Raw genomic sequence first — 16704 nt, 5'->3', positions numbered from 1 at the left:
CCTCTCAAATCTTTGCTCAAAGATTAAATTCCAAAAATAACCCACCACTTAGGAGAAGAGGTTTGTCTCACTGATGGGCTTATCTGTTATTTCCTCCTTACGGTGAGCTGAAGGGCATGGGCAGAGCAGAGGCAAGGAGGTGTCCAGTCAATTCTCAAGGCACTAGGTCTAAAAGCTCAGAGCTTCCACAGCAGGGCAACAGCTTTGCAGATGCCCACATCATGATCGCTGCAGTAGCAGAGCCCAGCCAAGGGGAAAGCCGAGAGCGTCGATGGGCCTGCCTTGGCAGCTCTCTGCCGTGCATCCCCTCGAACGTGGTCAGCGACGACCCGTCCAGTGCCCACTGGTGTCTGGGTGACAGGGGAATGTGCTATACTCCACACTACCCCAGGGTAGGTCGGTCCTGGAGAAACGCTGAGACACGAGCAGCTCTGACCACTGGGGTTCGGAGGACCAGCGCTCTTCCTGCTCGGGCGCCGCAGAGAACACTGAGCCTCCGGAGAGTCGCCTGTTGATCTTTTTATTATCATTATTACTCTTGTTGGTTTTTCTGGTTTGGGGTTTTTGGTGGTCTCACAGTGTGCAGCGGCCTGCCGTGGGATCTCAGTTCTCGGACCAGGAATTGAACCCACGCTGCCGTGGTGAAAGTGCCAACTCCAAACCAGTAGACCACCAGGGAACTCCCTTGCTGATCTTTTTGAAGAACCAGCTTTTGGTTTCATTCTTTTCTGTTTTTTATCTATTCTCTCATTTATCTCCGTTCTAATCTTGATGGTTTCCTTCTTCTGCCAGCTTGGGGTTTAGTTTTTCTTCTTTTTCTAGTTTCTTAAAAGTTGTAAAGTTAGTTGTTGATTTGAGATTTTTGTTTGTTTGGTTTTTGGTTTTGCTTTTTTGGCTGTACTTGCAGCAGGTGGAAGTTCCCTGTCCAGGGATGGAACCTGCACCACAGCGGTGACAATGCTAGATCCTTAACCACTAGGCCACCAGGGAACTTATGAGATTTCTTGTTGTTTGTTTGTTTTTAGGGTGGCACCCGCAGCATAAGGATGGTCCCAGGCTAGGGATCGAACTGGAGCCACAGCTGCCGGCCGACACCACAGTCACAGCCACAGCAACTCAGGATCCAAGCTGTATCTGTGACCCACACCACAGCTCAGGGAAACACCAGATCCCTGACCCAGTGATCGGGGCCAGGGATCAAACCCGCATCATCACAGATTCTAGCTGGATTTGCCTCTGTGGCACCACAACAGGGACTCTGATTTCTTGGTTTTCGACGCACGCGTTTATAGCCGTAGATTTCCCCTCTAGCGCTGTGTTGACGGCATCCCTAAAGTTTCCGTGTGTTGTGTTTTCGTTTTCCTTCATCTCGTAAATGTTTTCTACTTTCCCCTTGTGATTTCTCCCCTTTTATCTGTTGGTCATGTAAGAGGGCCTTGTGTGTCACAAATTTATGAGTTTCCCAGTTTTCCTTCTGTAGTCAGTTTCATCCCATTGTGTTTGGAGAAGATGCTTTGTGTGACGTCTCTCTTTTTAAGTGTATTGAGACTTAAATTGCGGCGTGACAAGTGGTCAGCCCTGGAAGATGTCCCATAGGCTCCTGAGAAGAAAGTGGGCAGAACGCCCTGTGTGTCCCTCGATCTGGCTGGCTCATCGCGTCGTTCAAGTCCTCCGCTTCCTTCCTTACGTCTTATTGTTTCTAGGATGCTGACTTTTCCAACTATTATGTCTCTCAATTCTGTCAGTTTTTGCTTTATATATTCGATGGTCTATTAGGTACATACATTCTTAATTATTCTGTCTTACTGTACAGAACCTTGTTCATAAATCTTTCTTTGTGTCTTATAGACTTCTTTTAATTTAATGTCTGTTCTGTCTGGTATGGGTACAGCCACTCTCCCTCTTTTGATTACTATTTGCAAAGAATGTCTTTTTCCATCCTTTCGTTTTCCACCTGTTTGTGTCTGGATCTCAGTTGAGTCTCTTGTCAGTAGCATAGTGTGGTCCTGTTTTCACCCGTTCTGCCCGCCTCTGACCTTTGATTAGAGAATTTAATGTGTTGACCTCTGAGGTAGCGACTCATGAGAGGGACTGTTTCTGCACTTGGCTGTTTGTTTTCTATGTGCCCTCTTGTTGTCCCACATTTTCGCACATCACTGTCTTGTGTTTAGCTGACTTTTTGTTGTGAAATGTTTTAATTCAGCTCTCATTTCCTTTCATGTGTGTCCTGTAATTATTTCCTTTCTGGTCACATTTAACACCTTACATTACATTTAACATCCTTAAGTTGGGACACTACTTTGAATTTACACCATCCTACCTTCAGTAATGTCCCACAAACATATCATATGCCTAAACAATGAAGCAATCATCGTTCTTTATAATGCGTTAGTCTCTTACGTAGAAACAAAATGTAAAGTTACAAGCTAGAATTATAAGACTAGCTTTAGCTAATCCTTTTTTTTTTTTTTTTTAAGTTAGTTTCTTTTCCTTCTTCCTCCCTCCCTCCCTTTCTTCCTTCCCTGCTGCTGCGTGCACAAGTCCCCAGGCCAAGATCAAACCCACACCACTGCAGCCACCAGGAAACTCCTAATGTGTTAGTTTCTTCAGTCATCGAGAGACTAAGATGTGGAATTAGAAAAGGTTTTTATAGTAATACTAGATTTTATAATTACCCATGCATTTACCTTTACTGAGGACTCCATTTCTTCATGTGGCTTTGAGGTACGGCCTGGTATCCTTTCATCTCACTCTGCAGGACTCCCTTGAGCATCTCTTGCAGGCAGGTGGAGGCTTGCACAGCGTGGGTCAAGGTGCATTTTTGTGCACGTGGATTTCGCTTCTTCTAGCATCACATATTGCAAAACGGCCTTTTCCCCATGGCACTACTTCAGCACCTTGTCAAAAATCAACCAACCATGTATATGGGGGTCTGCCTGTGGACTCACGTCTGTTTCTCTGAGCTGCATATCTGTTCTTTCACTGGCGTCCCCCTGTCTTGTAGCAGGTCAGAAATCTTAAAGTTCTGTGGCTCGAGTCCTCCAGTTCCCTTCAAATTTATTTTGGTTAGTAAAATAACTAGGAAAGTGAAATTATTTTCACTCCATATCATTTTTCCATATAAATTTTAGGCTTGTCTGTTTCTACCCAAAAAAGCCAACTGGGATTTTGATTGGATTGTGTTCAGTCTACAGGTGGCTTTGGGAAATTTTTGACATCTTAATAATACTGAATCTTCTGATGCAGGAAGCCAGCTTATTGCTCCATTATTTTTGGTCTCTCTTCATTTCTGTCAGCAGTGCATTGTAGTTTTCCCTGTATGCGTCTTGCAGTTGTTAAATTTGTCCCTTAGTAGTTTGTGTTTGTTGACGGTCCTCTAAATGATACCGTCTTTAAATTTCAGTTTTTAGAATATAGAAATAAATTGATGTTTGCACAGTGAGCCTGTATCACATGACTTTACTGAAAATCATGTGCTAGGATTTTTTAATAGATTCTTTATGGTTTTCTACTTTGATGACATCTGCAGATACAGACATTTTTACTTTTTCCTTTCTAATCTGTTTGCCTTGAATTTCTTTTTTATGCTTTATTACGTTTTTGTAACATACGGCATCTAATCCAACAGTTTTAACAGACCACTAAACTCTGCAAGTGCCTAGGGACCCTTTCAGTATGAATTTTGTGATATATAAAGGTTGAATTTATGATAGATGTCCTTTCCATTGAAATGATAACCAGATGATTGAGATGATGAAACTTTTCAGATGTAAAGTGTGATACTCTTTTAATTTGATATAGAATTTTAGAAATAAGTATATAACTTTAGGTATCTTTTTTTTTTTTTGTCTTTTTGCCATTTCTTGGGCCGCTCCCGCAGCATATGGTGGTTCCCAGGCTAGGGGTCGAATTGGAGCTGTAGCCGCTGGCCTACGCCAGAGCCACAGCAACGCGGGATCTGAGCCGCATCTGCGACCTACACCACAGCTCGCGGCAACACTGGATCCTTAACCCACTGAGCAAGGCCAAGGATCGAACCCGCAACCTCATGGTTCTTAGTTGGATTCGTTCACCACTGCGCCATGACGGGAACTCCCCTAGGTATCATTTTTAGTGGGATCACATGTTTTGACATGATACCAGTATTTTCATGATAGCGAAAGAGTTTATCATTTATGAAATATCGAACCTATGGCCTTAGCTATTCAGTTATGATAAAAGGTCCAATCTAACCTTTTATTGAATGTGATATTTATTAAAAATGAAACTTCTCATTTCTATTAATCCATAGCACATGAAGCCATTTATTAATATGCTCAAGGAAGGCACAGCAGACTAAAGAGTCTACTCCCTTGTCATCTGGTTTACTTTTAACCACCAAGAAATAGCAGTATAACCTAAAGTCAGTCGAGTCTGTCTAATCCTGCACTTGGAATTTTTATGAGATGCTGGAAAGAACAATTAAAATTTGCAAAAATAAATTAAAAAATAAAATCAAAAGGAGTTCCCGTCATGGCTCAGCAGAAACGAATCTGACTAGTAACCATGAGGACGCAGATTTGATCCCTGGCCTCTCTCGGTGGGTTAGGGATCCAGCATTGCCATGAGCTGTGGTGTAGGTCGCAGACGTGGCTCAGATCTGGCGTTGCTGTGGCTGTGGTGTCGGCCGGCGGCTGCAGCTCCTATTTAACCCCCAGCCTGGGAACCTCCATGTGCTGTCAGTGCGGCCCTGAAAGGGCAAAAAATAAAATAAAATTTGTGGAAAGAGAATAGTTTGTCATGCCCACTCAGGAAGGAAGGAGCCCTTTTCCATCGTCACAGAAGTAAACCTACTGGAGAAGATTATTTCGTTGGCCATTAGTTAACTGTTATCTCTTTGCTTAAACATTGGGGGTTGGCAAAGGTGGCATATTGGTAAGGGTGGCAAGGAATGCACTGAATAATTGACATAAGCAGGGCAAGACGCCCATGGTAGGAAAAAGCAAGAGGGACCACGGAGGTGGGGGCATTGAGGCCCCTCTCTACGTCTTGTGTTTCTACTGGAATAGAACAGATGTATAGAAAAGCACACGTCATCAACTTTGCTGCTCGGTGAATTTTCACAAACACGGGCCACTTCACGATTCCGTGGTTCCTGGGATCCGCGTCCCAGGGCTGAGCTTCCTCTCAGAACTGTCCTGGTCAGTCTGCAGAGGCATATCAGGGTTGGATTGTGACAGGAGTTCCCGGGCAGCCTAGTGAGTCAGGGGTCCAGCGTGGTCACACTGTGGCTTGAGTTTGATCCCTGGCCCGGAGTTCCACATGCCAGGGACGCAGCCCAGAAAGAAAACTGAATTGTGACGATAATGATAAATTCCTACTGTGCGCAAGGGATTGCTGAGAGCATCTCCACTTGTTAGCTCATCAGCTCCCCTCAGTAAGCGTGAGAGAGGTGCTGTTGTCTACACCTGCGAGGTGAGAAAACCAAGAACAGGTTTTAAAAGAGGTGCAGTTAGTAGGTTTTTGCTGGGTGCTGGGCACTGCAAGAGCACTTCACGGCCACCCTGTCATTTCATTCCCGCTCCGCCCCTGAGCACAGTTGTCCCGCCCTTTAGCCTTTGAGAAGGGCCAGGATCAGAAAGCTCCCTGGCCCGAAGGCCTGTGTGCACAACCACTCCCCTTGAAGGCTGGTGTGTGAGCACAGAACACATCACACAGGGGCCAGAGGCGGGGAAGGAGGAGGACTTCGGGGTCCCCAAAGGCCACACCAGAGAGCAGACGGAGGAAGAGACGAGTGCCGCCCGGCACAGACGCTGGCCTAAGCCTCGGCGGCAGAAGGATGCTCCCTCCGCCAGCGAGATCCCTGACCGTTTGCCAGTGAAGCAGTTAATGGAAACTCCAAGAAGCTCCTGATTTGAAACACCACCACGTCTCTGTCTGGGCTAAAGGACAGCCGAGGGGTCCGGGTCTAGCTGGGCTCTTCTCGTAACAGGACCCGGGCATGTTGGAGCTGGAAAGGCCCTTGGCGGTCACCCATCCAGCTACCCACTCCTCAGACAGAGAAAGCAGCCTGGGGACTGGCACCCGGGCCCCCAGCAGTGTGACTGACCCCCCTGGCGTTCCAGGACGTTCAGTGTCTTCCGAGTTCCTTGTTGGAGATCTCTGGTAAACGTGCACAAAGTTCTTGGCATCTGGATAACTTAATCCCATCTAAAGTACTTAAATTTCATGCCAAGAGTTATTACTAAAGTTTTGCCTTTTTTCATTGGTAAAAGCAGCCATTACTCGTGGAATTGGAAGATGTTGAAAAATTGTGGAAATTTAGGGAAAATATAGTTTACCATTTTGCCTCGTAACCACGGCCCTTTGACTGGTCCTGTCCCTGTGACCCGCTCTCCTTATGTACCCTGTTTCCCAGCTCCTGTTCAACCCCTAGCCTGGGAACCTCCATATGCTGCCAGTGCGGCCCTAAAAGGGCAAAAAATAAAATAAAATTTGTGGACCCCAGCACCGTGCATCCTCACGGGGGACCTGGCTCCAGTGCTCTACCCAGAGGACTGGCTTTTCAGGCCCCTCTGGCATGTTGTCAGTGACCCAGAGCCTGCTAATGTGGTCGTAATGGTGGCATTGCCTCCCCAAATAAAATGCCTTTCCTTGGCAAATCATCTAGCCAGAGCTACCCATTTGGCATCACCTCTGATAAACTGATAAAAATGGTCCCTGAGGTTGTTACAGACGTAGGCATAGCAGGAGTTCCCTGCCAGCCTAGTGGTTAGGATTCAGCGCTTTCACCACTGCGGCCTGGGTTCAATCCCTGGTCTGGGAACTGAGATTCCACGTCAGCCACTGCACACCAGCCAAAAAAAAAGACATAGTACTTCCCCAGAAGCCACCTGAGGGCCTGGCCCGGTGGATGATACGGTGTCCCTAGAGCCTCTGACAAAGTCTCTTGCTGAGGACTTCTTGCCGCACATGAGGCAGAGTAGAAAGTGGCTTTCTGTCCTCACTCTTTCTCCCTCCCTCTGTGTGGTTAAAACAGACCCAGAGTCCATCTGTGCCCCTGTTAGGATGTGTTTTCCCCTCAAATTGACCACTACTAAGAGTTGGGGAGTTGCATGTGGGGGTGGGAGCCCCTTGGGCACTGGTGGGGGGGCAGTTTGTTTTTACTGTAGGGTCGTAAAGCATTTTTGCCTGCTTTACGTGCTGCCTTTTAGATTCAAGTTGAATAGAAATGTGTGATGAGTTTACCATTTTATGCCTTTTTAAAATTTATATATTTTTATGGCTGCACCCAAGGCATATAGGCACAGGGATTGAATCTGAGGCACAGCAGTGACCTGCACCACAGCTGTGTCAACACTGGATCCTTTAACCCACTGCCTGTGGCCGGAGCTGAAACCCCAGCTGCTGTAGTCAGATTCTTTATCCCGTGTGCTCCAGCTGGAACAGTCCTCTTTTTTTTTGTTTTGTTTTGTTTTCTTTTCTTTTCTTTTCTTTTCTTTTTCTTTTTAGGGCCGCACCTGCGGCATATGGTCATTCCCAGGCTAGGGGTTGAATTGGAGCTGCAGCTGCAACCTACACCACAGCCACAGCAATGCTGGATCCTTAACACACTGAGGGGGGCCAGGGATCAAACCCACATCCTCATGGATACTAGTCAGGCTCGTTAACCACTGAGCCAGGATGGGAGCGCCATCTTTGATTTTTAAGAATATGAATATTCATTGAAATTCCTTTGTCAGAAAAATGATTAAAAGCATGGCATTTCTGTCTTACAGTATATAGCTTTTTTCTTTTCTGAACAGATTCTCTGTCCAGAGTACCTGGGCAGGATTTACTTTAAATAACTTAGGTTAAAGAGTAAGCAGAGGGAGTTCCCATCGTGGCTCAGCAGTTAACAAACCCGACTAGGATCCATGAGGATACAGGTTCGATCCCTGGCCTCACTCAGCAGGTTAAGGGTCCGGTGTTGCCGTGAGCTGTGGTGTAGGTTGCAGATGCGGCTCGAATCCCGCTTTGCTGCGGCTGTGGTGTAGGCGGGCAGCTACAGCTCCGATTTGACCCCTAGCCTGGGAACCTCCATATACCAGGAATGCAGCTCTCAACAGACATAAAGAAAAGGGTAAGCAGGTTCAGAGGTCTTGTTGTGGCTCGGTGGGTTACAAACCCGACTGGTTTCCATAAGGGTTCGGGTTAAGGATCCGGCATTGCTAGGGCTGCGGCCTAGGCCGGCAGCGGCAGCTCCAATTCAACCCCTAGCCCAGGAGCCTCCGTGTGCCACACCTCGGCCCTTATGCCGTCGCCATGTAAGCAGGTCTCTTTAGCGTTTTCCTTTCCAGCTCAGCACACAGAGAACCCATGTAGGGACACAGGCTTTGGCTGCATCTGATAGCAGCGTTTCCCAGCAGGACACAGTGGTTATTGCTGTACATAATCGATCACTTTATTAATTGGGGGGGGGGAGGACCCTTACTGAAGTGATAAAGCATAACTTCATTATGTCCTGTATGTAAAGAGCAAACATGCTGGAAAGCGGCTGACAGCGTCCCATTTCCAGGCCGATTCTGATCCTGATAATGTTTAAGTCGCACTGATGGCCCGCTAATTGGATTTGTTCTTTCTGTAGGCCTCTTCTGAAGAGCTGAAAGCTGCCTACCGCAGGCTGTGTATGCTCTACCATCCCGACAAGCACAGAGACCCAGAGCTCAAATCACAGGCGGAACGACTGTTTAACCTTGTTCACCAGGCTTATGAAGGTCAGTGGAGGGCTTGGCTTTAGAGAAGTGCCCTGGTAGCAGGTACTCGATTTGAAGAGGCTTGATTTGTAGAGGACAGAAGAAGAGTGTCCTCAGAGGTTTATAAAAGAGGTGCTTAGGTTAGTGATTTTACTGACAGGGCCCTTTGAAAGAGCAGTGTTTTGCTTTGGCAGAATCAATATGTGTCCAGTAAGTAGGAAATGAGCACACGCATCGAGTACCAGCCAGGACCGAACTGCAGGGGATGCTCCAGTTTTAAATCGCTCACCGGTTTCCTTCAGAAGGGCCCTCTGAGCGGTACAGGGCTGAGGGCTGCAGACAAGCTTTCTTTGGGCGAAATTACAGAGCCCATGTTTCCACCTGCAAGGGATTTTATTGGTTCCGCAGCATTCAGTTCAGGTTCTAACCAAAGAAGATGCTCGTCAGAAGCCTAAGGGGAATGGAATCAAGTAATTCCGATCTTTATACTTACATCTGTCAGTGTGGTGATATATTTCTTTATAAGCTACTGAAGTCCCTAACAGGTATAGTTTCTGTTGGCGATGATGAAAAAATTCTGGAAGCGGATGGTGCGGGTGGTTACACAGCCTTGTGAATGTGCTTAACCCCTGAATTGTGCACTTGAACGTGGTTAAAACGATCGAGTTCGTGTGGTGTACATTTGACCACAACTTAAAAAATACAAATTTTAGGGAGTTCCCGTCGTGGCGCAGTGGTTAACGAATCCGACTAGGAACCATGAGGTTGCGGGTTTGATCCCTGCCCTTGCTCAGTGGGTTAACGATCCGGCGTTGCCGTGAGCTGTGGTGTAGGTTGCAGACGCGGCTCAGATCCCGCGTGGCTGTGACTCTGGTGTAGGCCAGGGGGCTGCAGCTCCGATTCGACCCCTAGCCTGGGAACCTCCATATGCCGCTGGAGCGGCCCAAGAAATAGCAACAACAACAACAACAACAAAAAGACAAAAGACCAAAAAAAAAAAATACGAATTTTAAAAATATTACATCCCTCTTAGTGTGTATGGCAGGTAGGGTAGGTTAGTCATTCCAGAGCCTTTTGGCGATTTGCTCCTTAATTAGACCAGAATTAGATTTTCTTTATAAAATAAAGACTTCTTGTCACAGACAGAAAAGCGTGTGCTATATTTCGCTACAGAGTTACAAACAAGTTAGATTTTAATGACCAGTAAAACTGAGACTGTGATGCGTGTCGTGTACAGCAAGCTTGTGTCTGCACCAAACGTCCCTATTCAGACTGTTTGTGTGATCCGAATACAGCTTGACCAGAAGCCTGTCCCCTTCATTGTATTTGCTTGTCTCAGTTACCCACCTCGCTGGTTTGTACTGGTTTGATGATTTGGGAAAGAGTTAACGGAAAAACCCTCCCAGGGCTTGGGAAAATGCTGCAGTAGCAGACCTGGTCCCAGTGTTCAGCCTGAAGGGAGACTGCAACGGTGAATAAATAATTCCTTCTTAAATCCTAGAGATTAACGCAAGCTTGGCACCCGAGTTTTTCAGTGGTCAGCATTTCTTTCTTCCCCATTAGATTTGAATATGGATAGAGTCATTTACATCGTTTTTTAATTAGGCCTAAAAATATACAAGGGCCGTCTCAGAGGAGACAAGGTTCAAGGGTCTTGAGCAGAGATGGGCCCGGCCGAGGAGGAGATGCCGGCTGGCAGCTGTACGGAGATTTCAGTTCAGTTTGCCATCCTTTGAGTAAGGGCTCTTGCCCTCACCGGAAAAAAAAAAATCTTTTTCTGATGTATTTTAGGTAACATGACCCAAGTGATAGGTGTTTATGTCACCATAGTGACAGGTATTTGTGTCCTTTAAAGTGATCTACAAATAAGAATTCCCTCAGTGGGTTAAGGATCCGGCTTTGTCACTGCTGTGGAGGAAAGGGTTTAATCCCTGGCCCAGGAACTTCCACATGCCACCGGCCCAGCCAAAATAAAATAAAATAAAATGATTTACAGATAAAGAAGAGAGGTGCCAGTAAACAAACAAACAAAAAAGCCCCAAAACTCACATAGACTATTGCAGGAGTTAGTGAAACTAAATAATCAGTCGGATTTTTCTGGTCAGAGCCTGTCCCAACTCTTACGTTAGGCTTCGTTAGAAACTGGAGTTAACTCTCTCAAGCCACGGTCGGTCCTTGGTGGACTGTGGCGGAAGCTTACCAAGTTCTTTTCAAGACTGCCGTCCTTGAGTGAGACTGGGGTGGTGAGAGTAGCCTGGGCACATCCCTCCGCTGTTTCTTGTGGGTAGTAGCCACCTTGAAACAGCCTCAAGTGGATCTAACGCAGTTAAGAGGAGAGCCGCACTGGGAGCAGGGTCTCCGGGACGATTGTGGTTGGACGGAGAGGAGTGAGATCGGGTGGCCTTGCCTCATGACCTTGTGCTCAGAACCGGGAGTGACGCCTGCTGCAAACGTGTTTGGTTTTAATTCGCAGTGCTCAGCGACCCGCAGACCAGGGCCATCTATGACATCTACGGCAAGAGAGGACTGGAAATGGAAGGATGGGAGGTAAGAGAAGCCGTGTCTTTTGTCTCTGGAAAGTCATTCAGCAGCTACACAACCACTGCCTCGTCCAGCAGCCTGCCATTACACCGTCGAGAGTATTTGGAGACACCAGAGTCCCCCGTCACCTTATGTTTCAGTTTAAGGGATTGAGTTCCAGGATCGGCTTTGCCCCCTGGTAGCTCTGTGAACTTGGGGCGCTCCACCATCCAGCTAGTCCTCCGTTTCCTGACCTGTCAAGGGACTCATAAGAAGGATGGCTGAGCCCAGCGGTTTTCCAGCCGGGCTGGAGGGGCCGCTCTGGGGGGCTGGAGGTGATTTCTGCAAGGACACACATACCCTTCCGCCCTCCACGCCCGATCTTCTCTCCCCCTGAGGCCGTAACTGCACTGAGGATGTGTTGGCTGGTACCAGGAACAAGATGGGAGCAGATTAGATGGTCTGGAACAGCCCTTCTGGCTCTAGTGGGCTGCAGCACTAGAATGTTACAGACACAGTGAGAAAAGCAAAAGAGCTAGCCAGTGTCTATGAAACAGGTTATCCTGGGCGGCCAGGCCATGGAAGACCAGTCCCTACAAGTCACAAGCTTCCGTTTTCTTCCGCTTTGGGCAAGTCATTTGATTGCTTTGGGCTTCCATGTTGTTATTCCAAAAAATGATAATGGGATCGAGTAGAAAACTTAATATGAAAATTAGTGGTAAAACTCTGTGCTGCTGTAAGAACATAGAGGGTTCGTGCTTACTTTTGTTAAAGAAACTTGGTTCTGGCGCCCAAGGACTCTTGATAGGCCATTAACAGGAAATGAACCGCCACTGCGCTATTTTTCATCATCACGCAGGACTTCCCTCAAAGGTCCTCTGTATTTGATCTTGCGCCTGCGTGCCTGTCTCTTGCTCTACTGTGAAAACCTTCTAAAGGCCTTTAGATGCGGGCTCTGTAGCCCTTTTCACCACTGCTTAGTATTGGTGGCTTGTGGGCCATGTTCAGCGTATAGCCATGTTTTGGTTTGCCACACCACAATTGTTATTTGCTGACATGTAAAATTTGGGAGGTTTAGGACCTCCCTTGTGGTGCAGCAGGTGAAGGACCCAGTGTTGTCACTGCAGAGGTTCGGGTCGCTGCTGTGGCACAGGTTCAGTCCCTGGCCGGGAACTTCCTGGGCATGGCTCCGTGGTGGGGGGGAATAGAATCCTGTTGTAGTTACTAAATTTTCCCTCATGCCACACATTAAAAGTCCCTAGTTTTTGGTTTTTGGCTTTTGGTTTTGTCTTTTTAGGGCCGCAGGTGCAGCATATGAAAGTTCCCAGGCTAGGGGTAGAATCAGAGCTGTAGCCACTGGCCTACACCGCAGCCACAGCAACACGGGATCCAAACCACATCTGTGACCTATACCCCGGCTCACAGCAATGCCGGATCCTTAACACACTGAGCAAGGCCAAGGATCGAACCTGCATCCTCGTGGATGCTGGTCAGATTCATTTCCGCTGAGCCACGATGGGAACTCTCTAGATAAGACTTCCTTTTCCCATTTTTTAATATCTACTTTAAGGGAATCAAGTTCTCATCGATCAGAATTGGCTTTTTTGGTATTGAAGCTAAGCCCTCACTGACAATAAAAATGCCTTAAAGGAAAACTACATAAAGGTTCCTCCTCAGGTATTTATCAGAGATGTAGCGGCCTCTAACATATGACAGGGAAGTTGAGCCCACTGTTTATACCGTAGAGGAAGAGTCTTGGCCTTTTGTGGAGCTGGGTCATCATCCGTTCAAGGAATTCCTGCAGCTGGTGGCTTGTTCACACAAAGATTCTCCCGTTTCAGTCGTAGCTTCCGCCCCAGGCGGGGGAAGCTGTGTTCCCCTGATGCTTTTGCCGAAATTGTCACACTCTCATACTCTCCCAGCTGATGACCACTGTCCCTTTGCCACATGCCTGTTAGTCTAAACACGCAGATAGGCAGCGAGGGATGGAGGACACAGTTAAGACCCCTGGTGTCTGGGACACCTGTCGTCCAAAGATGTCAGAGCAGCCACAGACCTGACTGTCACTTCCGGTCCCAGCAGTGGTGTTGTCCTCTTTCTGCTGGCGACGCTGGAGGTGAATTGAGCTTGTACAGGTGGCTTAAAATATGGGCCCTGTTTCCAGGCATTGGGTAGGTTCTTTGCCTTTTTTTAAAACTTTTCTAGAGACTTGGTCATTCTCTGGCAGGATTCCCAAGGAATGAGACCCAGCCATTTGTGTTCTTAAAGTTAGTTGGCAGTGTTTGTGCAGACGCTCGCGTTGAAGACAACGAAGATCCAGCTCTGGGCTGTGAGAGCTCTGCTAACGGCTGGCAAGTAGAGCGGCAACCACGCAGCATGACGGCGCTCTCGGCCAGCGGATCCCATTTGGAGGCGCAGCCTTTCTGGGTCCCATCCCTACTTTGGTTTCTGTCCCCAGCCCTTTGCCTCCATCCGTATGTCACTCCCACCTCTGACATCCCTCTTCGAGGGTCTGAGAAAGTCGACTTGTATCCAGGGCCGCACTGTGGTCAAGATAATGCAAGTGAGAACAGAAACTCCCAGGGCCGGGGGAGACTCAGGAAGCGGGTGACGCAGTGCGGTCCTGAATCCTGGACTGGACCCTGGGACCCAACGGTGAAGTGAGCAGAGAGACAGTGAAATCCCAAAGCCTGGGTTCAGGTGACAGTGACTTAGGAATGCTAGTCTCTTAGATTTGATGGGGTTCCGTCCTGTGGTCGCGTTCGGATGTTGACACAGGGAGGCCGGGTGAAGGGTAAGCAGGAGCTTTCTGCACCACCTTGCGTCCTACACGACTTCCTCAAATTATTCCAGAGGGGAAATCGCCTACCTTGAACCATAGAATTTTTGAGTCCGACAGCACCTCAGGAATTGTGTGGGTTTAACATCCCCCCTCCTCATTTAGTGGAGGAAACCGAGGCTCAAGGAGGGAAGGGGCCTGCCTGGCTGACCTGACCCTCGGGAGGTTCAGGTCATGTCCGAGAGCCTCGGCATCTGTCTTCCTGCCGGGCCACCTGCTCGTACAGGTCTGTATAGGTCTCTAGTCCCCTCGTCTCCAGAGGCGGACAGTGCAGGTGTGTAGATTCATGGGCTGCACATGATACACTCCGTTGATGAAAAACATTGACATATCTTCTGCCTACCAGCTGGAATGCAGTTCAGGGCCCTGCCTTACTGAACACAGGTGTCTAAGGGTCACTGAAGGGGAGAAAGGTGACTCGCAGCCGGCTTAGCCCTCTTCCCTTCTCCGTCATAACTAACATACCCTGTGGCTGCTGAGGGCCTGTGGGAGCTGGAGTGAGGTGCCCTGCCTGCTCTAGAGGGCCAGCATCTTGACTTGGCAGTTAGCTCGGATCATATACTAGCCATTTACAGAACTTCTGCAATGAAATGGGATGACTTTGGAATATTGGCCTCTTCACTCTGTCGCAGAGTGTCACAGAGAAAAGGTCATTTGCAAAGGAAAGTCAACAAAGAGCGAGCATTCCTGAAAACAAATCTTGTTCTGCTCTGACCTCTGACACTTTGCAGTCTTTGGGATTCCCTGAAGGGTTTGGATCTAGGATTTTAACTCTGGAATCTTACAGATGTGTTATTAAAAAAATACCAGTTTTGGAGTTCCCATCGTGGCACAGTGGTTAACGAATCCGACTAGGAACCATGAGGTTGCAGGTTCGGTCCCTGCCCTTGCTCAGTGGGTTAACGATCCGGCGTTGCCGGCCGTGAGCTGTGGTGTAGGTTGCAGACGCGGCTCGGATCCCGCATTGCTGTGGCTCTGGCGTAGGCCGGTGGCTACAGCTCCGATTCGACCCCTAGCCTGGGAACCTCCATATGCCGCGGGAGCGGCCCAAGAAATAGCAACAACAACAACAACAAAAAAGACAAAAGACAAAAAAAATACCAGTTTGGATAGATAAGCAATGAAATCCTGCTATGTAGCACTGGGAACTGTATCTAGTCAATTGGGATGGAGCAGGATAATGTGAGAAAAAGGAATGTGTGTGTGTGCGTGTGTGTGTGTGTGTGTGTGTGTGTGTGTGTGACCGGGTCACCTTGCTGTATAGTAGAAAATTGACAAAACACAGTAAACCAGCTATAATAGAAAAAATAAAAATCATTAAAAAAGAAATTTTTTTTAAAATACCAGTTTGGGGGAGTTCCCGTTGTGGCATAGTGGTTAGCAAATCCGACTAGGAACCATAAAGTTGCGGGTTCAGTCCCTGCCCTTGCTCAGTGGGTTAAGGACCCAGTGTTGCCGTGAGCTGTGGTGTAGGTTGAAGACTCGGCTCGGATCCTGCATTGCTGTGGCTCTGGCGTAGGTTGGTGGCTACAGCTCTGATTCAACCCCTAGCCTGGGAACCTCCATATGCCGCAGAAGTGGCCCTAGAAAAAGCAAAAAGACAAAAAAAAAAAAACAGTTTGGGGCATATTCATGGAGTCCATGTTACTGGTTAAAAGTTATAACTAATCAGGGAGTTCCCTGGTGGCCTGGTGGGTTAAGGATCCAGCCTTGTCACTGCTGTTTAATCTGCATTCTTAACACGGGCATCCTTTGGCTAGACTATTCAGTAGGAAAGTTTTCATCTGGGTGCAACATCCTGCCTGCGCTTGACCCATGGAGGAAGCCCTTCCCGTCCAGACCCCAGACCCTCCTTGGTCCTTAGTAATGAGTCCCTCAGACCACCCGCGGGGGTCCATGTAAGTGGTGGTTCCCAGGTGCCTACAGATTAAGGCTTCAGAGTTGTCGCTGCTGTGGCTCAGAGTCAGTCCCCGGACCAGAACTTGTGCATGCCACAGTCATGGCCCCAGATAAGAGTTGGACATGGTTTGTGGAGTATTTAAAATCACTTTTTCTTGGTCTTTCTTGATCTTCAAGGTTGAGATGGTTAGCAGGTGGTTCCATTTCCCTGACGCTCTCTTAGCTGTTACTATCTGTTGATGAAGGGAGAGGCTGACGGGGTTGCGAAGATAGTAGAAACTTTGGAAAACCATGCTTGCTTTTGTCCAGCCTGCAGATGGGATGGCTCTGGGGAAGTGGAAGTGCCGTAAATAGTCACGTACACACTCGGCCTTGGGAAGAACTAGCAGCGTGAGCGAGCCCAGTCAGTCCCTTATGACTGTGTGTGTCTCTCTGTGGCCCCGAAGCATCATTGCCACGCTACCTGGACCTTCAGTTTGTTCTTGAATTATTTTAGTAGCACCTTTTTCCTAAAACTTCCCTGAAAAGAAACATCCCCCCTTTTTAGTAATGAGCCGTTTATACTGGGTGATTAAAGAGAAAATGGTTTTGTTCTTTTTGTTTTGCTTTGTTTTGTTTCTGTTCGCTTGCTGAGAACAGTAGTGAACAAACTTCCCAGTTTTGGGGGACTGGGCAGTTCTTGTATATATTTTTCTATATACTGAGTAATAAAATCAATCTGCACAAAACCTG

General features: G+C 47.7%; 1 protein-coding gene and 1 pseudogene across 1 annotated transcript in view; one reads left to right on the top strand and one right to left on the bottom strand.

Annotated features, from left to right (window-relative positions):
- The window catches only part of DNAJC11 (DnaJ heat shock protein family (Hsp40) member C11), a 66410-nt gene that overhangs the window by 16947 nt on the left and 32759 nt on the right, over positions 1-16704 (top strand). Inside the window, exons 2-3 of the mRNA XM_047791408.1 lie at positions 8606-8735; positions 11188-11261. Of these exons, the coding sequence (XP_047647364.1) occupies positions 8606-8735; positions 11188-11261 (204 nt within the window). The remainder of the gene's footprint in view (positions 1-8605; positions 8736-11187; positions 11262-16704) is intronic.
- Positions 177-4152, bottom strand: LOC125132167 (succinate dehydrogenase [ubiquinone] cytochrome b small subunit, mitochondrial-like; annotated as a pseudogene).

This window comes from Phacochoerus africanus, chromosome 8 (assembly GCF_016906955.1).
Source record: "Phacochoerus africanus isolate WHEZ1 chromosome 8, ROS_Pafr_v1, whole genome shotgun sequence".
Lineage (NCBI taxonomy): Eukaryota > Metazoa > Chordata > Mammalia > Artiodactyla > Suidae > Phacochoerus > Phacochoerus africanus.
The sequence above is the reverse complement of the archived record's forward strand: the minus strand, read 5'-3'. Positions and strand labels throughout refer to the sequence as shown.